This window comes from Lissotriton vulgaris, chromosome 1_1 (assembly GCF_964263255.1).
Source record: "Lissotriton vulgaris chromosome 1_1, aLisVul1.2, whole genome shotgun sequence".
NCBI lineage: Eukaryota > Metazoa > Chordata > Amphibia > Caudata > Salamandridae > Lissotriton > Lissotriton vulgaris.
Genome location: NC_141685.1, coordinates 1,625,732,536 through 1,625,756,856, shown reverse-complemented (window position 1 = coordinate 1,625,756,856; position 24,321 = coordinate 1,625,732,536). Strand labels below are relative to the sequence as shown.

General features: G+C 49.5%; 1 protein-coding gene across 1 annotated transcript in view; it reads left to right on the top strand.

Annotated features, from left to right (window-relative positions):
- LOC147750930 (inositol oxygenase-like) overlaps positions 1 to 23,438 on the top strand; it is a 33,349-nt gene extending 9,911 nt beyond the window's left edge. Inside the window, exons 6-10 of the mRNA XM_086918832.1 lie at positions 11,446 to 11,555; positions 18,565 to 18,632; positions 19,403 to 19,452; positions 21,204 to 21,316; positions 22,390 to 23,438. Coding sequence (XP_086774958.1) covers positions 11,446 to 11,555; positions 18,565 to 18,632; positions 19,403 to 19,452; positions 21,204 to 21,316; positions 22,390 to 22,498 — 450 coding nt within the window. The 3' untranslated portion in view covers positions 22,499 to 23,438. The remainder of the gene's footprint in view (positions 1 to 11,445; positions 11,556 to 18,564; positions 18,633 to 19,402; positions 19,453 to 21,203; positions 21,317 to 22,389) is intronic.
- Positions 23,439 to 24,321: the final 883 nt, after the last annotated feature.

Below are 24,321 nucleotides of genomic sequence, written 5' to 3'. Positions count from 1 at the left end.
TGACGGTCCATGGAAATGGAATTGGTGCAGCATGTCATTGATGACAATCTACAGACATTAATCAAGTGCAGAACACGACTGCTGATGATCCACGGACATGGGACTAGGCCAGAATCCCATTACTGATGGTCTATGAACATGGAACTGGTGCAAATTGGCATCACTATTGAGCAAAATACATGGATCTGGTGCAGAACCTGATGGCTGATGGTTCATGGACGTGGAACTGGTGCAGAATCTCACTGCCACCACTTTATGGACCTAGAGAGGTGCAGAATCCCACTAATTATAGTCCATGGACATGAAATTGGTGCACAATCTCACCACTACACGTATATGGACATAGAAGTGGTGCAGCATATTACTGATAATAGTCCATGGACATGGAACTAGTGCAAAATCTAACTGGTTCAGATTGTGGACAATTAAGTAGGGAGAAGGCCTCGGCTGCTGGTCTAGGGACATACCATACTATAATATACTAGTTGCGTTTGTATAACGCGTGGCAACCCATAGGCATCTCAGTGCAGAAAGGACAATACTGGCTTGCCTGATAACTCCATCTGGGGTTAATTCTCAAAAAGCTAACTTTTAGGCAAGTTTCGGAAGGACAGTTCATTGGCCACAATCTGCAAATCCGGTGGAAGAGAATTCCAGAGCCTGGCAGCACTCTAGCAGAAGCACCATCTTCACTTCTTGCTCTTCTGATAGGAGGGACTAAGGCTTGGTAATGCAGGTGGTTATGAGCTGCTGAGAGATAGGTGGTCCTTGCGGTCATAAGAAAGGCTCTGTGAGTTTGCACAAGGCCTTACATTTGATTCTTTGGGCGACGGGGACTGAGGTGTGTCTGGGAACCGTTAGCACAGTGCATGCTGCTGTGTTCTGCATGAACTGTAACTTGCTGACAACTACTTTGTGTTCACCAAAGTAGAGTGAATTGCCGTAGTGCAGATGAGACAAAATCAATGCCTGAACTGCCATCCTTTTGGATGATGAGCGGAGCAAGAAGAAAATGTTATGCAGCATTTGAAGGATTCCAAAGCAACAGATAGGGAGCTTAGTGGCCTGGGCATCCATAGATAGTGTAGTGTCCAGCCATACCCCAAAACTCATTATAACTCTTCTGAGGGCATTGGGTGAGCCTAATCATTCTAGCCAGCCAGTGGGGGTTAGGGTTATTCCCTAGGATTATCAGTTCTGTCTTATTTCCATTTACCTCAAGGCACGACTTTTCCAGCAAGCTGGCTACCTGTTCCAGACATGGTCCCAGAGTGGGAGCTGCAGTGTCCAGGTCCGGGGGGACTGAGAATACTAGCTGGATATCATCTGCATAGGCTATAGTTAAGATTCTGAATGGTAGTACCATGTTTAAAAAGCGTTGGACTCAAAGATGAATCATAAAGAACTCCACATTTGAGAGGAATTATATCTGAGATGCAAGACTTGTCGATACTTGGAAGGATCCATCCTTCAGAAAAGAGCTGAGCCAGTCAAAGGCTTTCCCTGAGACTCCAGCCCTGTGAATCCTTTTGAGGAGAGTGTTGCGGTTAACAGAATTGAAGATAGCGATGAGGTCAAAAAGTATTATATCTACCATGCCTCCTTAGATAAGCCTCCTTTATGTGTCCTCCACCACCACAAGAAGGGCAGTTTCAGTGCAATGTTTTGGTCGAAAACTGGTTTGGGTGGTGTGAAGGAAATTGGTTGCTTTGATAAGTTCAAAAAGGTGGATATTGACGTGTTTTTCTAACACTTTACTTAAACCTGGGAGGAGTGAGATTGGTCGGATGTTTGCCGGGTAAGAGGGGTCCAGTTTAGGATTATTGTAGGATGGATTTGACCAAGCGTGTTTCCACGCCAAGGGTACTAGTCCCTTCTCCAAGGACAGGTTTACTGTGTCAAGGAGGATGGGGAAGCTGAGTTAACAAGGAATTAGTGCAGAATTCCATTGCTACATGTTTACGGACGGACAGTCGAGATACCCGCCATTATAAAGGTGTGAATAAAAACTGTTTTTTTTTTTGGGGGGGGGGGGGGGGGGTTGGGTTCTGAGACTGCTCAACAGGCTCTTAGGGTGCATTCCAGGCATGTTCAACCTTAACCTCCACACTCTCAGCCAGTTGGTTAGAATTAAATGGAATAATAATCTTCGTGATTGATCACTACTTACTTCACCTCACCAGTTTCTTTACTTTTCTTCCTACCTGTCTCTACATCTCTGTGTACCTACACTCTTCAGCGAAGTACGTCAGTGAGCAGTGAACAGCTCTGTCCCTGACACACTCTACAGTGGTGCTGGAATAATATTTAGAGGGAAGGGTTCTGCCATCAATGATACATCACTGATGTCATGGGGACTGTGAAAAATCCAAGCATCACACAAAGAATAACTATAGTAAATGAGCCATGTCCATTTAGCAGGAGAGTAGTATGGATGTGCATGTAGCCACTGTGGCACATATATTACTAAACCATGTTATAATGGAGCACTGTCATTTACAGACAGCAAATTTTCCACTAAAATGGGCCCTAAATTTGCAGAGACGTGTAGTTTCACTGATAAAACTATACAGTGCACAAATTATGTGTGGGAATTGGGGTTTCTGCAAATATTCATCATCTTCTCCTCACCAAGTAGAATGTCTTCATTTGCTTTGATCTGTTTCCATCACACACAAAAATGTGCCTTCATTTGTGCTTTCCTAACTGCTGATATATGTTGAAATGTGTGTTAAGTTTATTTCCAGGCATATAAATGTTGTTTGTTAGAAAAAACAATTACATTAAAGCCTTTTCGTTTACGCTCCTAGTATCCCTTCAAGAGCACCACATAGTTCCCTTTACAAAATCCTCACATTTTGCAGTCTTAAAAATAAAAATAAACACCAGACTCCATTTTAAAAGAATATGCAGAAATTTGCCAGCAAACATAGCCTGATAAAGCCAAGCCAAAAACAAAAATAAAAGACATATTTTTCACTCATTCGCCTTCTGAACTCCAGCATGATTATTTTGGTGATGCTGCGGCACCTCGCGCACCACTACTTCCAGCAGCTACGTCACTCTGATCTGAGATCACCCTTAAAAGCATTTCTGAAGTGCATCACAGATCGCAAGTACCCCTTTGATGCAGTATATAGCATTCACAAATAGGCTGGCAGTTTAAAGGAAATAATGCAGGCTCGTATACATTAACATAAATAGATAATGAGGCTTTTCCTTATTTCAGGGGAATCAAACGTGTTTCCGGGATCACTGGACAGCCTAATAAATTATTATCCTCAATCTCTAATTTTTCAATGTTTTATGGAATTAAACATATTTTATTGTAATATGAAACAATCTACTTTTTTCTTGAGAATGAATGTTTTTGGCGTTTTTATTTTTAAAAGAAGCCTTCCTCTATATTATTTCGACGAAAGAACACGAGTATATTCAAGATAATATTCCAAAACTTAACAAGCACTGGCGTTGCCAATAGGTCTCGCAGTAGGAAAGTTGGAGCTATTGGTTTTGTAAATGACAAAGCCCTTTATGTATTTAAAATGATAACCAAAGTGAAAGGCATTGTTATTTGCAATTGTAATGGCTCCAACTGTCGTACTGCGAGACCTATTGACAACGTGAGTGGTTTTTCGTGTGTGAGTGGCGTTGTGTGTGTGAGTGGCGTTGCCTGTGTGAGAGGCGTTGCCTGTGTGAGAGGCGTTGCCTGTGTGAGAGGCGTTGCCTGTGTGAGAGGCGTTGCCTGTGTGAGAGGCGTTGCCTGTGTGAGTGGCGTTGCCTGTGTGAGAGGCGTTGCCTGTGTGAGAGGCGTTGCCTGTGTGAGTGGCGTTGCCTGTGTGAGTGGCGTTGCCTGTGTGAGTGGCGTTGGCTGTGTGAGTGGCGTTGCATGTGTGAGTGGCGTTGCATGTGTGAGTGGCGTTGCATGTGTGAGTGGCGTTGCATGTGTGAGTGGCGTTGCGTAGTTGAGTGGCGTTGCGTAGTTGAGTGGCGTTGCGTAGTTGAGTGGCGTTGCGTAGTTGAGTGGCGTTGCGTAGTTGAGTGGCGTTGCGTAGTTGAGTGGTGTTGCGTAGTTGAGTGGCGTTGCGTAGTTGAGTGGCGTTGCGTAGTTGAGTGGCGTTGCGTAGTTGAGTGGCGTTGCATGTGTGAGTGGCGTTGCATGTGTGAGTGGCGTTGCATGTGTGAGTGGCGTTGCATGTGTGAGTGGCGTTGCATGTGTGAGTGGCGTTGCGTATTTGAGTGGCGTTGCGTAGTTGAGTGGTGTTGCGTAGTTGAGTGGAGTTGCGTAGTTGAGTGGCGTTGCGTAGTTGAGTGGCGTTGCGTAGTTGAGTGGCGTTGCGTAGTTGAGTGGCGTTGCGTAGTTGCGTGGCGTTGCGTCGTTGCGTGGCGTAGTTGAGTGGCGTTGCGTGGCGTAGTTGAGTGGCGTAGTTGCGTGGCGTTGCGTAGTTGCGTGGCGTTGCGTGGCGTAGTTGAGTGGCGTTGCGTAGTTGAGTGGCGTTGCGTAGTTGAGTGGCGTTGCGTAGTTGAGTGGTGTTGCGTAGTTGAGTGGCGTTGCGTAGTTGAGTGGCGTTGCGTAGTTGAGTGGCGTTGCGTAGTTGAGTGGCGTTGCATGTGTGAGTGGCGTTGCATGTGTGAGTGGCGTTGCATGAAAGTTGGAGCTATTGGTTTTGTAAATGACAAAGCCCTTTATGTATTTAAAATGATAACCAAAGTGAAAGGCATTGTTATTTGCAATTGTAATGGCTCCAACTGTCGTACTGCGAGACCTATTGACAACGTGAGTGGTTTTTCGTGTGTGAGTGGCGTTGTGTGTGTGAGTGGCGTTGCCTGTGTGAGAGGCGTTGCCTGTGTGAGAGGCGTTGCCTGTGTGAGAGGCGTTGCCTGTGTGAGAGGCGTTGCCTGTGTGAGAGGCGTTGCCTGTGTGAGAGGCGTTGCCTGTGTGAGAGGCGTTGCCTGTGTGAGAGGCGTTGCCTGTGTGAGTGGCGTTGCCTGTGTGAGTGGCGTTGCCTGTGTGAGTGGCGTTGGCTGTGTGAATGGCGTTGCATGTGTGAGTGGCGTTGCATGTGTGAGTGGCGTTGCATGTGTGAGTGGCGTTGCATGTGTGAGTGGCGTTGCGTAGTTGAGTGGCGTTGCGTAGTTGAGTGGCGTTGCGTAGTTGAGTGGCGTTGCGTAGTTGAGTGGCGTTGCGTAGTTGAGTGGTGTTGCGTAGTTGAGTGGCGTTGCGTAGTTGAGTGGCGTTGCGTAGTTGAGTGGCGTTGCGTAGTTGAGTGGCGTTGCATGTGTGAGTGGCGTTGCATGTGTGAGTGGCGTTGCATGTGTGAGTGGCGTTGCATGTGTGAGTGGCGTTGCATGTGTGAGTGGCGTTGCATGTGTGAGTGGCGTTGCGTAGTTGAGTGGCGTTGCGTAGTTGAGTGGCGTTGCGTAGTTGAGTGGCGTTGCGTAGTTGAGTGGCGTTGCGAAGTTGAGTGGCGTTGCGTAGTTGAGTGGCGTTGCGTAGTTGAGTGGCGTTGCGTAGTTGCGTGGCGTTGCGTAGTTGCGTGGCGTTGCGTAGTTGTGTGGCATTGCGTAGTTGCGTGGCGTTGCGTGGCGTAGTTGAGTGGCGTTGCGTGGCGTAGTTGAGTGGCGTTGCGTAGAGTGGCGTTGCGTAGTTGAGTGGCGTTGCGTAGTTGAGTGGCGTTGCGTAGTTGAGTGGCGTTGCGTAGTTGAGTGGCGTTGCGTAGTTGAGTGGCGTTGCGTAGTTGCGTGGCGTTGCGTCGTTGCGTGGCGTAGTTGAGTGGCGTTGCGTGGCGTAGTTGAGTGGCGTAGTTGCGTGGCGTTGCGTAGTTGCGTGGCGTTGCGTGGCGTAGTTGAGTGGCGTTGCGTAGTTGAGTGGCGTTGCGTAGTTGAGTGGCGTTGCGTAGTTGAGTGGTGTTGCGTAGTTGAGTGGCGTTGCGTAGTTGAGTGGCGTTGCGTAGTTGAGTGGCGTTGCGTAGTTGAGTGGCGTTGCGTAGTTGAGTGGCGTTGCGTAGTTGAGTGGCGTTGCGTAGTTGAGTGGCGTTGCATGTGTGAGTGGCATTGCGTAGTTGAGTGGCGTTGCATGTGTGAGTGGCGTTGCATGTGTGAGTGGCGTTGCATGTGTGAGTGGCGTTGCATGTGTGAGTGGCGTTGCATGTGTGAGTGGCGTTGCATGTGTGAGTGGCGTTGCATGTGTGAGTGGCGTTGCGTGTGTGAGTGGCGTTGCGTGTGTGAGTGGCGTTGCGTGTGTGAGTGGCGTTGCATGTGTGAGTGGCGTTGCATGTGTGAGTGGCGTTGCGTAGTTGAGTGGCGTTGCGTAGTTGAGCGGCGTTGCGTAGTTGAGGGGCGTTGCGTAGTTGAGAGGCGTTGCGTAGTTGAGAGGCGTTGCGTAGTTGAGTGGCGTTGCGTAGTTGAGTGGCGTTGCGTAGTTGAGTGGTGTTGCGTAGTTGAGTGGCGTTGCGTAGTTGCGTGGCGTTGCGTAGTTGCGTGGCGTTGTGTAGTTGCGTGGCGTTGCGTAGTTGCGTGGCGTTGTGTAGTTGCGTGGCGTTGCGTAGTTGCGTGGCGTTGCGTAGTTGCGTGGCGTTGCGTAGTTGCGTAGTTGAGTGGGGTTACGTAGTTGAGTGGCGTTGCGTAGTTGCGTGGCATTGCGTAGTTGCGTGGCATTGCGTAGTTGCGTGGCGTTGCGTAGTTGCGTGGCGTTGCGTAGTTGTGTGGCGTTGCGTGTAGTTGCGTGGCGTTGCGTAGTTGAGTGGCGTTGCGTAGTTGAGTGGCGTTGCGTAGTTGAGTGGCGTTGCGTAGTTGAGTGGCGTTGCGTAGTTGAGTGGCGTTGCGTAGTTTAGTGGCGTTGCATAGTTGAGTGGCGTTGCATAGTTGAGTGGCGTTGCATAGTTGAGTGGCGTTGCATAGTTGAGTGGCGTTGCATAGTTGAGTGGCGTTGCGTAGTTGAGTGGCGTTGCGTAGTTGAGTGGCGTTGCGTAGTTGCGTAGTTGAGTGGTGTTGCATGTGTGAGTGGTGTTGCATGTGTGAGTGGCGTTGCATGTGTGAGTGGCGTTGCATGTGTGAGTGGCGTTGCATGTGTGAGTGGCGTTGCGTAGTTAAGTGGTGTTGCGTAGTTGCGTGGCGTTGCGTAGTTGCGTGGCGTTGCGTAGTTGAGTGGCGTTGCGTAGTTGAGTGGCGTTGCGTAGTTGAGTGGCGTTGCGTAGTTGAGTGGCGTTGCGTAGTTGAGTGGCGTTGCGTAGTTGAGTGGCGTTGCGTAGTTGAGTGGCGTTGCATGTGTGAGTGGCATTGCGTAGTTGAGTGGCGTTGCATGTGTGAGTGGCGTTGCATGTGTGAGTGGCGTTGCATGTGTGAGTGGCGTTGCATGTGTGAGTGGCGTTGCATGTGTGAGTGGCGTTGCATGTGTGAGTGGCGTTGCGTGTGTGAGTGGCGTTGCGTGTGTGAGTGGCGTTGCATGTGTGAGTGGCGTTGCATGTGTGAGTGGCGTTGCATGTGTGAGTGGCGTTGCGTAGTTGAGTGGCGTTGCGTAGTTGAGCGGCGTTGCGTAGTTGAGCGGCGTTGCGTAGTTGAGAGGCGTTGCGTAGTTGAGAGGCGTTGCGTAGTTGAGTGGCGTTGCGTAGTTGAGTGGCGTTGCGTAGTTGAGTGGCGTTGCGTAGTTGAGTGGCGTTGCGTAGTTGAGTGGCGTTGCGTAGTTGCGTGGCGTTGCGTAGTTGCGTGGCGTTGTGTAGTTGCGTGGCGTTGCGTAGTTGCGTGGCGTTGTGTAGTTGCGTGGCGTTGCGTAGTTGCGTGGCGTTGCGTAGTTGCGTGGCGTTGCGTAGTTGCGTAGTTGAGTGGGGTTACGTAGTTGAGTGGCGTTGCGTAGTTGCGTGGCGTTGCGTAGTTGCGTGGCGTTGCGTAGTTGCGTGGCGTTGCGTAGTTGTGTGGCGTTGCGTGTAGTTGCGTGGCGTTGCGTAGTTGAGTGGCGTTGCGTAGTTGAGTGGCGTTGCGTAGTTGAGTGGCGTTGCGTAGTTGAGTGGCGTTGCGTAGTTTAGTGGCGTTGCATAGTTGAGTGGCGTTGCATAGTTGAGTGGCGTTGCATAGTTGAGTGGCGTTGCATAGTTGAGTGGCGTTGCGTAGTTGAGTGGCGTTGCGTAGTTGAGTGGCGTTGCGTAGTTGCGTAGTTGAGTGGTGTTGCATGTGTGAGTGGTGTTGCATGTGTGAGTGGCGTTGCATGTGTGAGTGGCGTTGCATGTGTGAGTGGCGTTGCATGTGTGAGTGGCGTTGCATGTGTGAGTGGCGTTGCGTAGTTAAGTGGCGTTGCGTAGTTGCGTGGCGTTGCGTAGTTGCGTGGCGTTGCGTAGTTGAGTGGCGTTGCGTAGTTGAGTGGCGTTGCGTAGTTGAGTGGCGTTGCGTAGTTGAGTGGCGTTGCGTAGTTGCGTAGTTGAGTGGTGTTGCATGTGTGAGTGGTGTTGCATGTGTGAGTGGTGTTGCATGTGTGAGTGGTGTTGCATGTGTGAGTGGTGTTGCATGTGTGAGTGGTGTTGCATGTGTGAGTGGCGTTGCATGTGTGAGTGGTGTTGCATGTGTGAGTGGCGTTGCATGTGTGAGTGGCGTTGCATGTGTGAGTGGCGTTGCATGTGTGAGTGGCGTTGCATGTGTGAGTAGCGTTGCGTAGTTGAGTGGCGTTGCGTAGTTGAGTGGCGTTGCGTAGTTGAGTGGCGTTGCGTAGTTGAGTGGCGTTGCGTAGTTGAGTGGCGTTGCGTAGTTGAGTGGCGTTGCGTAGTTTAGTGGCGTTGCGTAGTTTAGTGGCGTTGCGTAGTTTAGTGGCGTTGCGTAGTTGAGTGGCATTGCGTAGTTGAGTGGCGTTGCGTAGTTGAGTGGCGTTGCGTAGTTGAGTGGCGTTGCATGTGTGAGTGGCGTTGCATGTGTGAGTGGCGTTGCATGTGTGAGTGGCGTTGCATGTGTGAGTGGTGTTGCATGTGTGAGTGGTGTTGCGTAGTTGAGTGGCGTTGCGTAGTTGAGTGGCGTTGCGTAGTTGAGTGGCGTTGCGTAGTTGAGTGGCGTTGCGTAGTTGAGTGGCGTTGCGTAGTTGAGTGGCGTTGCGTAGTTGAGTGGTGTTGCGTAGTTGAGTGGCGTTGCGTAGTTGAGTGGCGTTGCATGTGTGAGTGGCGTTGCATGTGTGAGTGGCGTTGCATGTGTGAGTGGCGTTGCATGTGTGAGTGGCGTTGCATGTGTGAGTGGCGTTGCATGTGTGAGTGGCGTTGCATGTGTGAGTGGCGTTGCGTAGTTGAGTGGCGTTGCGTAGTTGAGTGGCGTTGCGTAGTTGAGTGGCATTGCGTAGTTGAGTGGCGTTGCGTAGTTGAGTGGCGTTGCGTAGTTGAGTGGCGTTGCATGGCGTTGCGTAGTTGCGTGGCGTTGCGTAGTTGCGTGGCGTTGCGTAGTTGCGTGGCGTTGTTGCGTGGCGTTGCGTAGTTGCGTGGCGTTGCGTAGTTGCGTGGCATTGCGTAGTTGCGTGGCGTTGCGTAGTTGCGTGGCGTTGCGTAGTTGCGTGGCGTTGCGTAGTTGCGTGGCGTTGCGTAGTTGAGTGGCGTTGCGTAGTTGAGTGGCGTTGCGTAGTTGAGTGGCGTTGCATAGTTGAGTGGCGTTGCGTAGTTGAGTGGCGTTGCGTAGTTGAGTGGCGTTGCGTAGTTGAGTGGCGTTGCGTAGTTGAGTGGCGTTGCGTAGTTGAGTGGCGTTGCGTAGTTGAGTGGCGTTGCGTAGTTGAGTGGCGTTGCGTAGTTGCGTGGCGTTGCGTAGTTGCGTGGCGTTGCGTAGTTGAGTGGCGTTGCGTAGTTGAGTGGCGTTGCGTAGTTTAGTGGCGTTGCGTAGTTTAGTGGCGTTGCGTAGTTGCGTGGCGTTGCGTGGTTGAGTGGCGTTGCATGTGTGAGTGGCGTTGCATGTGTGCGTAGTTGAGCGGCGTTGCGTGGTTGAGTGGCGTTGCGTGGTTGAGTGGCGTTGCATGTGTGAGTGGCATTGCATGTGTGAGTGGCGTTGCATGTGTGTGTGAGTGGCGTTGCATGTGTGAGTGGCGTTGCATCCGTGGCGTTGTGTAGTTGCGTGGCGTTGCGTAGTTGCGTGGCGTTGCGTAGTTGCGTGGCGTAGTTGAGTGGCGTTGCGTGGTTGCGTGGTTGAGTGGCGTTGCGTGGTTGAGTGGCGTTGCATGTTGAGTGGCGTTGCATGTGTGAGTGGCGTTGCATGTGTGAGTGGCGTTGCATGTGTGAGTGGCGTTGCATGTGTGAGTGGCGTTGCATGTGTGAGTGGCGTTGCATGTGTGAGTGGCGTTGCATGGTTGAGTGGCGTTGCATGGTTAAGTGGCGTTGCATGGTTGAGTGGCGTTGCATGGTTGAGTGGCGTTGCGTGGTTGCGTGGCGTTGCGTGGTTGCGTGGCGTTGCATGTGTCAGAGGCTAAATGTAGCACAGGGAGACCTCCAGCGGTAAGACAATCAAAAACTACTTAGAAAACATTTCACAGTATGAAGAGATCAAACTCATGAACGAGCGTGATACACCTCAGCTAAAAATCATGATAAATAACAACACACATTAGAAGTGAAACTGCAAGTACAGAAGGACCAGCTTTGCTTGTTTAAAACTCCCACTTCAGGCAGATGAGTGTAATGTCTAAAGCGTCTTGTGCACATGAGCAGATCGGAGTCTGGAAGCAAATAAAAACAAGAGGAATGACTGAGGCGCATTGGTGTGAAGCACATCAAAGGGCTTCTCCTCCCCTAATTAGGTGAGGAGAAGCCGTTCCGGGAAACTGAAAGTACGGCCGGCCTGGGGCCGGCCATGAATAATTAGGGGAGGAGAAGCCCTTTGATGTGCTGGCCTGGCTGGCCCTGAATGCGCGTGCATGTTATCACGTGGTTCACGTGAACAGCATGAAAACCGCGGGGCTGAAAGCCCTTTGGTTTGAAGAGAAAATAGCCGACTTGAATTCTCCCCATTTCCCATTCCTGCGGAATGGTAAAGGCGAGACCTAAAAACGATTAACTGTTGCCGAGTGTGGGGTCATTCACGCTATAGAAGCGTGCAGATCCACCTACTGGCAGGATGCTGAAACACTACTAAAACTGTTCACTCAAACTGCTCTCCAATGCGGAGTAAATAAGTGAGAGAAATTGCGCAAAATCACTAAAATAATTATCTGAAAGTATGCGTTATTATATGAAATGGCAGATTCGGCATTTTAAAACTATTTTTAGCCAGAAAAGTATCCTTACGTTACGTCTATTGCTGACGGGATAGTACATTTGAAAATGGCGCGAACAGCCCCTGCATTCACTTCCTTCGTCTTATTTTGTGCGATATGATTTGTACCCAAACAAGATTAGTCCAGGCCTAAGTTTAATCAAAAATAAACGAGTTAATATAATGTGTTGCACTTTGAGGTGTATTTCTAGTTATCGTCTGCTGATGCTCTTTCTCCTTCCGCAGTGGTGTGTTGTGGGGGACACGTTTCCTGTGGGCTGCAAATTTCAAGATTCAATCGTCTTCCGAGACTGCACGTTCGAGAAGAACCCGGACAACAAACACTCCGAATACAGGTGAGTGATGGGGCACGCAGGGTCCCGTACGTATCGTAGAATGAGGAAAGAGACGTCCCCCTGCAGAGCAGTCAAAACCACGTACGGATTGCCAGGCTTCGCCAAGATATTTAGATTAATCGTCTGTATCAATATAGAGCCAAATGTACATTTGGAGGTTCATCTAGCATATGGCGCCATCTTGTGGCGACTGCCGTTGCCTGCCTCAATTCACATTTATCGCAAAAGCAGGCAAACCTGTTGTCATGGTACATAAATCAGACGTTAAAGCGCAAAAGTATGTGGGAACTATGATGAGCGCAATAGGGATGCGTCAGCGAATTTTGGGCGAAGCAACAACAAGTATGGAAACTGTTGTAGCGTTCTAGTTTATGCACGTGCGGCCATGTTGGCGGCGAATGCGCGCGCAACCCATTGCGCGGCGAGAACGGTAATGTAAGCAGCGCCGGCCGGCGCTCCTCGGAGTTAAGATAATTGTTAATAAATAAAGCTGAGTTTGAACCGGTATACCAGCTGCCTGTGATTATTGGAGTACATTACAGTGGCGACGAGGGTGGGATGCAATTTCCACAGACCACAACAGGAAAATAAAAACGGACCCTCCACGTGGGCAGCTGCAAGGAAAAGAAAGAACCAGACACAGTCACCTGGCCCATCCAGACCCGGGCAAGATCTACCCTGCACTGCCCTGCCGCAGAGACGAACCATCAGGACACGGCAGGACACACCGGAGGTACGGCGAATCCGAGGAGCGTGGCAGTGCCACAGCTACCCACAGACGTGGTGAATAGGCCAGAGTGGTGGCGCAAATACCCCACGGCTGCTAGGCCTCACGCGCAACATTCCAGAAACTGCGCCAGGGAGGAATAGCACTGGCTACCAAGGAGGAGGAGGTGGGGACTAGTACCAAGAGTCCCCAGGGAGAAACGAGCACAGGGTTCAAGGACAGCACCCCAAGTAGCCCCACCGGCAAAGACGCCAACACAACAGTTACCAGGGAGGTGAAAATGAGCACACCAGCGGGGTATGCAATAGCACCTGTGCAATTCCTGCCAAAACCCGGAGAACCACTGATGAAGTGGGAGGACTGGAAAGAATATATTGACAATTTCATAGGGGTCCTGGAGGACGAAAATGAAGAAAAATTTACCCCCCAAAGAAAGAAACGCATTCTGTTGCTGAACCTGGGACCGGAGGGACTCAGAATTTACAAGAGTCTGGTGCCCAAAAAGAGAGAAGACACCGATGACGACGTGTATGCCCATGCAGTGGAAGACCTAGATGAACGTTTTCGCCCCACTATCTGCGTGTCAGTGGACAGATTTAACTTCCAGCAGAGAAAACAACGGGCTGGAGAAACCATAGAAGAATACGTAGCGGCCTTGAGGAAGCTGGCAGCCACATGCAAATATGCCCTGTGGGAAGACAAATTCATCAAGGATCAGATAGTGATGCACACCACGAGCACGAACGTGCAAGACAAGTTATGGGCAAGCGGTGACACCACGCTCAAGGTCGTCTTGGTTATCGTAAAAAGGGCGGAACTCGCACGGAGATGTGCCGACACAACCAAGAAAGAGGCAGTGACCCCAACAATGGTGAACAGGGTACAAGAGGAAGATAACCGCAGAGACCAGAGGGGCAAGAATCCAACTCCCAAAGGAGCCAACAGATGGCAGGGATACTCAGGGTCGCAAGGGAAGCAAACAAGCAACGACAGCAAGAAAACGTGCTACAGGTGCGGAAGCTGGTCCCATGAGGCACATGACACAAGGTGTCCGGCGTTCCGGGCCAAGTGCCTACACTGCGGCATCACGGGTCATTACGAGAAAGTGTGCCGGAAGAAGCTATCCAAAGGTGTGGTGAAGTGTGTGGACCAAGGCGAGGAAGATCTAGAGGAGATCGCGGAGGAAGATGTGGTCACCGTCTTATGCATCTACGACCAGGTACTGTGCGTGGAAGGGAAGAGGTCGACCAAACCCGTACTGGAAATGTCAATGGGTGGAATCACCATCAGCGTTGTGGCGGACACAGGATCTCCATACACCATCGTTCAACGTGCGGTGTGGGAGGAAGAGTTCAGTCCAAAGTTGGGCCCAAGATTGGAAAAGCTGGACATCAGACCGGTCACTTACAATGGCGATCGCATTCCGATGGTGGGGTTCCGACGCTTGATGTTCGAGTTCAGGGGCCGATCAGCATGGTGCAAGCTGTACATTGCAGAGAAGGGACCCTCCGTCTTGGGGTGGCTAGACCAGGGTGACCTGGGAATCAAATTGGACCCAGGAGGGAAGGAACAAATATTGCTCACGGAACCGGAGGAGTGGCCCGATTTGAATAAATGGAAGGAGAACTACCCAAGGGTGTTTGGAGGCACAGTCAGAAAGATGGAAAAATTCCAACACAAGATCGTGCTCAAGGAAGGAGCCACCCCGGTAGCCCACAAGGTGAGGAACGTGCCCATAGCGGTAAGAGACGCAGTTCAGACGGAACTCCAAGAATTGGAAAAGAAAGGCATAATCGAACCGATCACCTGCGCAGAATGGCTGGCGCCCTTAGTGGTAGTCATGAAACCCAACGGGAAGGTCAGGCTCTGTGTGGATTTGAGAGAACTGAACAAGAACATTGTCGTGGAGAAATTTCCCCTCCCTAGAATTGAGGAAATGCTGGCACGGACCAAGGGAGTCAGGTGGTACTCCACTATCGACTTGACCTCAGCCTACCACCAGATTGCACTACACCCGGACAGCAAAAGCCTAACATCCTTCATCACCCCGTTTGGGTGCTACCGGTTCTGCCGCATGCCGTTCGGACTGGCCTCGGCGGCCGCAGTCTTTCAGAAAATGAGGTACCAGCTGTTCAGAGACATCAAAGGCATCCAGTATTTCCAGGATGACATTCTGGTGATGGGTCGTGACAGACTGGACCACGATCAGAAACTGGGAAGGGTGCTACAGACGTTGGAGAACAAAGGCCTCACAGCAGAGTGGTCCAAGTGTCGATTGGGCCTGGAATTGGTGACGTACTTAGGACATGAAATCGGAGTGCAGGGCATCACGCCGAAGGCCGGCAATGTAAAAGCGATAGCAGAAGCTCCACCCCCCAAGAACAAGGAAGAGGTCAGGTCATTCTTGGGGATGGCGGAGTACTACAGCAAGTTTGTGGTACACTTTGCATCGAAGACCCACCACATGAGGTTGCTGACCAGGGAGAGCACAGCGTTCCAATGGACACCGGAAACGCAAACTGAGTTCGAGACTATCAAGAAGGACATCACACGAGCTGTCCCACTCAAGGGATACGACCCACAAGGCGCCACAGTACTTACGACCGACGCAAGGGACAAGGGCCTGGGGGCCGTGCTCATGCAAGACCAAGGAAGAGGTGAGATGGAGACAATCAGCTTTGCATCCAGGGCGCTGACGGACACCGAGAGCAAATACAGCGTGATTGAGAAGGAGATGCTGGCGGTGGTATGGGCCATGACGAGATTCCGGCAATTCCTGTGGGGCACCCGATTTCTACTAAGGACAGATCACAAGCCGCTAGTAAAGGTACTAACGTCCAGTGGACATGCCAGCGCCACTCCCCGGATATCCAAAATGACTCTAAAATTACTCGAGTTCAGGTATGATGTGGAGTACATTCCCCGGAATAAGAACCGAGTAGCTGACTACTTGAGCAGGGCGGCCGCCATGGAACCAGGGGAGGAAGACCCTGCAGGCAGAGAGGAGCTGGTAGCTCTTGTAGAAGACCAGGAGAAGCTAATCAGCCTGCAAGAATGGACAGAGGCATATGAGGAGGACACAAATATGAAGGAGGTAAAAATGCACACTGTACAAGGATGGCCAGACAAAAGGAATGTGAGTGAGAGCATGAAGCCGTACTACGAGGTGAGGGAAGAACTGTCGCTAGGAGATAAAGGGGTATTCATCTACAGAGGAGACAAGGTGATCCCCCCAAGGACCCTCACCACCAAGCTCTTGGACCTGTTGCACGAGGGCCACTTAGGCATAGGGAAACTCAAGACAAGAGCTAAACAAAACTACTGGTGGCCAGGCATGGACATAAGGGCGGAAAGGCATGTCAGGGAGTGTCCACAATGTCAAGGAGCGGACAAGACCCTAAAACCATTGAGGCCAGCGTTAGGGAAATTTGACCCCCCCTCAAATCCGTGGGAAGAACTATCTATAGACATATTGGGGCCTGTCCTGAATGACCAGGGCACACAGAAGTATGTGTGCGTACTTATGGATCGATACTCTAAGTGGCCGGAGTTGAAGGTGGACGAGTCCATAGATACAGAGAACATCTTAAAGTTTCTGTCAGAGACCTTCACAAGGGAAGGAATCCCCAAGTCCATTCTGAGCGATAATGGCCCCCAGTTCACGTCGGAAAGGTGGAACAAGTTCATGCAAAGAAACGGCATCACCATCAAACACACGGCTATTTACCATCCTGCCGGAAATGGCCTAGTGGAGTGATTTATTAGGGTAGTGATGGGAGCCATACAAGCCGCCATATCCAGCAACAAAGACTGGGAGAAAGCGCTAGAGAACATGGTGTGGGCTTACAGAATAACCCCCACCGGCACGGGGTACAGCCCGTTTCAAATATTGAGAGGGCGAGAACCCTTCACGCACGACAACAGGATCTGGAAGGAAAAGGTCATCACCAGCGAGTGGTCCCCTGCAGTGGTACGGGCCAACCTGGAAAGAGCACAAGCAATCTACACCAACCACTACAACAAACGTAGGAATGTGAAAGAGACAGGTCTGGAAAAGGGAGAGTGGGTGAGAGTAAAGTTAGCCACTCTACAGAAGAAAGGAGACAGCAAGTATAGCAAGCCTTTGCAAGTTGAGGAAGTGTATGATCGAGCGGCACTGTTGAGCGACGGAAACGTATGGTCTCAGGACCGCATGGCTCGGTGCAACAAGGTGTTGAGATGGGAACGACCGGGAATGCAATGGGAAGAAGAGGACGAATTGAACACGGAAAGGGGACAAGGCGGAAGCGAGCAATACGATGGAACAAGTGCAGAGAAGGCGCGAGAAGGTGAAGAAGCGAGCGAGAGCCAAGGAGCTGAGATGGACTGGCCAGGGAGAAGCATGAATGATGATGGAGTGGTGAGTGAGGAAATGGAAGGTACTGGAATGCAGTACCAAGGGACTACGGAGAACCCTGTCAGGGTTACCAGGAGCGGAAGGCAGGTGGTAAGGCCTTCCAGATTTCGAGACTTTGAATTGGACAATGATTGTAAGTGACTGCTTAAATTTCAGTAAAAGGGGGAGATATGTAGCGTTCTAGTTTATGCACGTCACGCAGACGTGACGTGCGGCGGCCATGTTGGCGGCGAATGCGCGCGCAACCCATTGCGCGCCGAGAACGGTAATGTAAGCAGCGCCGGCCGGCGCTCCTTGGAGTTAAGATAATTGTTAATAAATAAAGCTGAGTTTGAACCGGTATACCAGCTGCCTGTGATTATTGGAGTACATTACAACTGTTAGTGCTAAATGAAAAAAAGATTGGTACCGTTTTCCCGATAGATTACGCCTACTTCGACCAGTGCATTTCGCTCAGCAGCACTTGCACGTGGCCCTGAAGTGAGGGGCTGTGGCAGACTGTTCCCGCCCCTCTCCCCCATATATCACGCTTGGCATACATGGCCCCCCTCACAATGCACTGATCCCTATATTTTGATGACATATTCTGGCGGTTGCATACCTTTGGGACAGTATCTGTATCCATCTCCAGTGGGTAAAAAAGGGGTGGTAACCATGGAAGTCATTTAGGGGTCACCAGCTAATGATAGAATGAGAGTGAATAAGTGAAGGTAATTGAGCACGTGTTGTTATGCTTGCAGATCCGCTCTTGAACCTGGCATGCTTCTTGGCTTATAGAATCACCCTTAACAAAATGTTAGCACTTAAAGACTGAAGGCACTACTTGCATATGGGATACCCTCCCCAAAATGCTAATGCTGGCACTATATAGGTACATGTTGGCGCGAAGCACCCATGAAAAAATGCCAGCACTGGCCTCGTGGAGGAAATTATTGGCATAGTTGGCACCTGTGGCAAATTGCTTATGATGGCAAATTATTTTATGGCATATGGGAAGATAGATGTGGCAAGGTCTTGGGGCTATCCATGACAAATTGTGGCCCATGACATATTAGACATAAACTTTGACATAAGGAACCTCCATAGTACAAGAGAAGCAGTATTAGGAGAATTCTGGAACTGGCATATTGTATGTAATGTATGGGCAAAAGGGGCTACCATGGCAAAATGCTGATCCTAGCAATAGAGGTAATTTTTGACATAAGGGAGCACCCATGGGACATTTAAAAAACATAATTGGGCGAGCTCATGGGGACTGTCAGATTTCAATAGCTTGGCAAACCATGAAACAACTTGAATATTTAGTGAGTGTTCTTTTTTTTAGAGCCTATAGCTTTTTAGCAAATGTATATGAAATTTGTGCATTAAAATGCACTAGTAAAGCCCATTTTATTTTTTCTGAATTTTCTCAGGGAAGCAAAACACCCACCCCTTGTTCCATCATAGAATAATATATATTATGTATGCAATTATGTAACTCCAGCAATGTTAATCATTGTGATGTAATCAAGATTAAGGTTATGTGACATCACTTCTTGGGACTGTGCAGGGTCAAAGGTCATATGATGTCACTTCCTGTGACATCATTAAGGTCAAAGTGTATATGATGCCACTTCTGCTACCCGAGGCATTTTGGTGAATCGACGTCCACGGTGGTTAACAAGAGAGTTTTGTCAGTCTGTAAACCGTCTCCCCATGCGACCGACCCAAAAAGATGTGATGGGACAGTACGAGCTGTCTTTGGGTGTCTCTATTACCCTAGAGTATAGACAGACGTATGTTTGTGAGACTCTGGGAGGCTCCATGTACTCTCATTTCCTTCAGACTGTGAGGCTAAGATGAACCTGAGGGAACTCTCTAAATGTCTCTGTCATCTCTCTTCCTAGCACAAAGTACGGGACTTACACTCCTCACTGCGGACTGGACAACGTGCTGATGTCATGGGGCCATGACGGTAAGGAACTTCCAGGGCTCTGTCTCTTTCAAGGGTATTACTTCGTCTCTGGGATCTTTCACTTGGGTCAAATGAACCCTCAAGAATTCTTCGCTAACAAAATTACCTCTCTCTGTCCGGTAAAACCTACCCGCGGATTTCACAACGCACAGGGCTTTTGGGCCCCAGGGTTCTTTCACAAGTAAGATATTCTGACACAGCGGGTTAGACAGGCACTTCTCTATAGCCTAAGTTTGTACATAAGGTGCTCTCCGCAGCAGAGCGGGTAAGGCGGGTCCAACATCTGGCCTGGCCCCTCCCACTGTTTGTTGCTCTTATGTCGCTTTACATTCCTCTACTCAGTCATTCTCTTCCACCCCTGTCTCTACAGTCCCAGTCCCCTCCTTGCAGCCGCTTTCCCTCACTCCTACTTTCTGTCCCTCTTCCCGCACAGACACCCCTGTACCTCCCTTCTCAGCCACAACTATTACTTTGTTGCTCAGAAACCTCTAGAGCTCACAGCTGCTCCAGGTATTAAATCCCGCCCTTCGGCCTAGCTGGTTTCCCTCAAGCAGTGACATTAAGAAGCTGTTGTCATCAACACTTTTAGCGACCATTAGCACCAATAAGCTGCTTCTCGCTGCTGTGCCATCAATGCAGTAACTAACAGCATCTTCAAACACACGCTTGGGCTAGTAGTCGGGTATGGGACCCATACCCAATAAAGTGGGGATAGCAGGCTTGAGCAACTCCCAGCTGCATTCACTGACGTCCTTCTCTTTCTCTTCCAGAGTACATGTACAAGGTGTTGAAATTCAACAACTGCTCCCTTCCCGAAGAGGTAAGGTCAACGGATATAAAACAGGATATTAGGCCCCAGGGAAAGGGAGACACCAGTGGGCCCGAGTCAGGCCCACCTGAGGCAGACCAGAAGCATTCTGTTGTGGGATGGTGCCAGAAGGCTGGGTGGAGGGACATGCCCTAACCCTGCCACTGAGGGTCTCTCAAGAGAGGCCCTATTCTCGACCACCCGACGGACTCACGTGAGGGATCTAGCTTCTTGCTCTTAGGCCTTGGAAGAGGTTTGTGGCCCTCCAGGGTTGGAGAGTGATTTTTCCTAAAACAAAAGAGATCCACCAAAGGGGACATCAATTGAGGCCATGAGACCTCCAAAGAATGGTCGCTCTGGAAGGCACTCCGGTGCTTACGTTGAGCCTGTGGCTGACGATCAGGGCCTCTCATTTTTGAGGATCATCACTTATTTTGTTTTCATCAGACATTTCCTGAAAGAAAGAGAGGACAAACAGGTGAAAGAAGTAGGAAGAGACTGAGGGAAAACCGTCACCAAGATAGAAGCAGGATCCCGCAAGACAGAGTAAGAGTAGCAGGCAGGAGTGTCTGGCAGTGAATTAAAGAGGCCTTTGGTGCCTGATCCAAACTTTGCAGCCTTGGTATTCATTGTGCCAACATGCAATAGCACAGCAGCGGGCTTCTAAGCAGAGGTCAGGGCTCCGGTCCTTAATCTTTTACAAATTAAGCACCGGTCTCTCCCCATGATACAGGAAGCATCTCAGGAGAGCTCTGCCTAACCTGGAGCTTAGGGCCTCCAGGGTGGAGTGAACAGTAATAATAACATACAGGTAGGAGGGGACCCAAGGGAATTTAAAGACCTGCCAAAGACACGTTCCCTAACATGACTATATAACACAAGAGTGTCGATGGGTCTAGAACAAACTATAGAGTTTACCAAGAAATGTGACCTGACAGTACTTAGGTGTCTAAAAAGGAAAAGGACAAGAGTGAAAGATACCCTCACCTGCGTGTAGTCTAGAAAGGATACCCATCAGTCTCCACACGGAACCGCCCTTCATCATTTGGGATTCCTTATTGACCCAACATTGGAAACCTGCCGGAAACTAGGGAGGCCTTAATGGAATAACCTCCAACAACCAGGTAGGTACCAGTATGGTCTAGGTATAGATAGTCAAAATTTACAAGTGAAGAGGAGACCGATGTAGCAGTGCATGTGAGAAAAAGGTGTGTAGGTAGTGGTGAAAATAAAATTGGGTGAGGGAGCAATATGAAAAATAACTGCCTGGGTGTGAAGAATGGACCATTCTTCACACCCAGGCAGTTATTTGTTAAAACTGCTATTAATGCTATTTTAATCTTGGAGGAGTGAGTAAGTACCAGATTACATTTTCATATTGCTCCCTCACCCAATTTTATTTTCATCACTACCTACACACTTTTTCTCAATAAGGAATCCCAAATGATGAAGGGCGGTTCCGTGTGGAGACTGATGGGTATCCTTTCTAGACTACACGAAGGTGAGGGAAACTTTCACTCTTGTCCTTTTCCTTTTTAGACACCTAAGTACTGTCAGGTCACAATTCTTGGTACACTCTATAGTTTGTTCTACACCCATCGACACTCTGGTGTTATATAGTCATGGAGTGAACAGTAGACAAAAGGAGCACTGGTGAAGAGGGCTGTAAACAACACAAACATCGCCTTCAGGAACGTAGGGCAACTGATAGGACTCGGACCTTCCCGCAAGATGCTAACTGTTGTTTCCCGCCTTTCGTTCAGGGTTTCTACATGATCCGCTTCCACTCGTTCTACCCCTGGCACACGGGCGGGGACTACATGCACCTGTGCAACAAGAAGGACCTCCGCATGCTACCCTGGGTGCAGGAGTTTAAGTAAGTGTGTGCGTGCGTACAAGCGTACATGCGGGGCAAGAGTATGTAACAGAAAGGCTAGGAAGGCGCTGCTCTGCACAGAGGCAATGACAAGTAGACGGAATCGCCGGGATACAGAAGCAGTGCCCACAAAAAGCGAGAGTCATGGAGTGGGTAAATAGTAACCCTGGGCGGCCAACTACGCTACGCTCGCGAAGTTTGCATAGTTTGTGCTACTTCGCACTACGCGAATTGCACGTAGCACAGTGCAAAACCACCTAGCGTAACGTAGTTGGCATTCACTGATCACTCGCGGTCCTCAACGTCAAGTTGGCGACCGCAAGCGAGCAAAATGACATCCCGGCAAGACTTTTTCCTCGTTCGTGATTAGCAACATCAAGTTCGCAATCCCAAACGAGGAAAATAAACCTCCCGGCGAGATTCTCAGAGCGGAGAGGTCAGGTTTCTCATTGCGAGTATTCGCGTATGCTCGCGACCACTCGCGATAAGAAACTATCAGTCCGCATTGAGAAAGCTGCCGCTCGAGTAAAAATCTACTCGAGCGGCAGAAAACAACAGCTCGCACTGTATGAGATGCCGTTTTCAATGATTGCACAGTGCACTTCAGGCAGAGTTGAGGGGTATAGGTTGCTCGATAGACAGCTGGGCGTAGCAGGGTCTTCATACAAAGACAGCCTTAGGTGGGCACAAGGGTTTTTAGGGTGAACAAGAGAACCACTGGTGTGGGGAAGTAGAGCGAGGACCCTACAGGCAGAAATGGGGGGAACAAAGACATCTCTACGGCTGATGGGGCAGAAAAGAGTGCGTAGACACGATCAACAAACATGAGAACAGGCAGGGAGGTGAGCAGAAATGTCCAAAAATACAGAGTGAACTGCAAAAGCCCCAGGAAGAGGCACTCTGCGGCCAGACAGTCAGGGACAGGTGAGCTCCATAAAAAGTCCCAGCGACTCCAGCGTACTGCTGAGTGAGGCCATCTTAGTGACGGGACCCGGGCAGGGACAGTAGTCATTGATAGCGATAAGGAATACTTTGTATTCACAAAATAAACTCTCTTTTTATTCTATTTATAGTAAATTTGACCTCTACACCAAGACGGAAGACATGCCAGATGTGGAAAACTTGCGACCCTACTATCAGTCTCTGATTGACAAGTACTGTCCGGGCATACTGTGCTGGTGATAAAGGATGGCTCAGCCACCCAGAAGACACCAACACGGGCATGGGGGCAGAGGAGAGGGAGGGCAGCGGCCATCCTGTGAACTCAGAAACACTTGTAACTGAAGAACTGAGATGCAGTCATGCATTAGGAGCAAATCATAGCTGCAAAGACAGGGGAGTTTCCAGTGTGTGGGCAGGTGGGGCAAAGGACAGACCAACTGGGCCCCATCAGAACCTACCTACTCCAACTTCAATTGAGGTGGCCCTACAGCTGACATCATGACAGCATCCGGAACAAAGTCTGACGTCCTGCCACTGACTGTGGCTCTTAAGGGTCACTGGGAACACGAAACAGACTCAAAGTAACATGGCGTGTGCGGGAAAGTGCCCCCCCTCACCCCTCAGCACTGCATTACAAAATGTCCACTACCAGCCACAACCAACTAGCCTCCCAAAGGGCCCACAGATTAAGTCCTCTCTGTGGTTGTTGCCAATATGCAAGTTTACTTTTGTTTCATCTTGAAACACTTTTTTAGGTCACATTCATATAAATGAAGAGCTGCATGAGGTCAATGCCATAAGCAAGAAGTCGATGCAACATGACGGAAACAAATGCGAAGGGTCAATAAAACCCGATAAGTCTCCGATACTTCTCTGGCATCTGCTCCATCCTTCTTGACTCCAGGCCTTTGGAAAACTACATGGTTCTCAGTTGGCTGGTGCCCCTACATGCTGGGATGGCATCAGGTAACTGCACTTACCACTTGCTCTGTCTGGTTCCCAGAGCGCCATTCAGTTGGAACCTCTAGACTTCTGGAGCAGACGGGGGTGTTCAAAAAGGCACGTTGCTGCGACCCATCGAATAGGGAATCTGCAGTTGGACACCCTCAGTGCAGATTTTTTCCTCAGGGTGTAACTTGTGTGTCTGATTGAATAAACATCTAATTGTATTAATATTGAAGGCAGTGTTGTTGATACTCACCTTTTGCTTTGTTTATCTGACTTGTAAGTCGCTCCACCATCCCGAGTGAGGTCGTCAAGCTCAAATGTTTCCACTAAAGGACACAGAGCATCATTTGATTAGATACTAAAGTGCAGGCATTTATGTCATCGGATACACGCATTCGCCTTTGCCAGGAGAATTTCTGATGATGCTCAGAATGGGTTGAGTTTGTGAGTGGTGGGGTAGGTCTTCACCTGGCAGAAGAAACTCCTTATGGTTAGGAAGGTCTCTTGTGCTTTTAGGTGGGTCAAGAGTTCAGGGTAAGTAGCAGCTGCTATGAAAGAAATACTCCATACTCTTCGAAGAAACTCACTCTAGAAAGCAGGTTATCTTGCTTTTTTGTGATACGCCTTTAAGACAAAAAGATCCAAAGTAGTGATTTCCCGAGTGGAGGAATTCTCAATCCAATCTTCCTGCTAAAGTTCCACCTTCTGATTATTTTGCTTGCTTGAAATTTAATTTATTACCATTTTCATTATAATTGCTACTTTGGTAAATGGCTTAATCCACTATTTTTTTGTGGACCACCTTATCTACCAAGCTCTAAATAAGGCCCTTGATTCCTCCAGTTTTTATATTCAACGTGATAAAAAAAATACTCATTTTTGGATACAATATTTCTGGTCGATTCAGCATTTTTTCATATTCCTCAACTTATGACTACCCCCAGGTCAGACTGGATACAGAATTTCTTTTTTTCTTGTCGCAACAGATCTCCAGTAACGTCAGATGATTCCAGTCAGTAAAGGAATGATACCAATCCTTATATATGGTTTTTCCCGACATTCTGACACCAGTTCCTTAATAAGGCATACAAAGAGGCCGACAAACAAGCACTGGC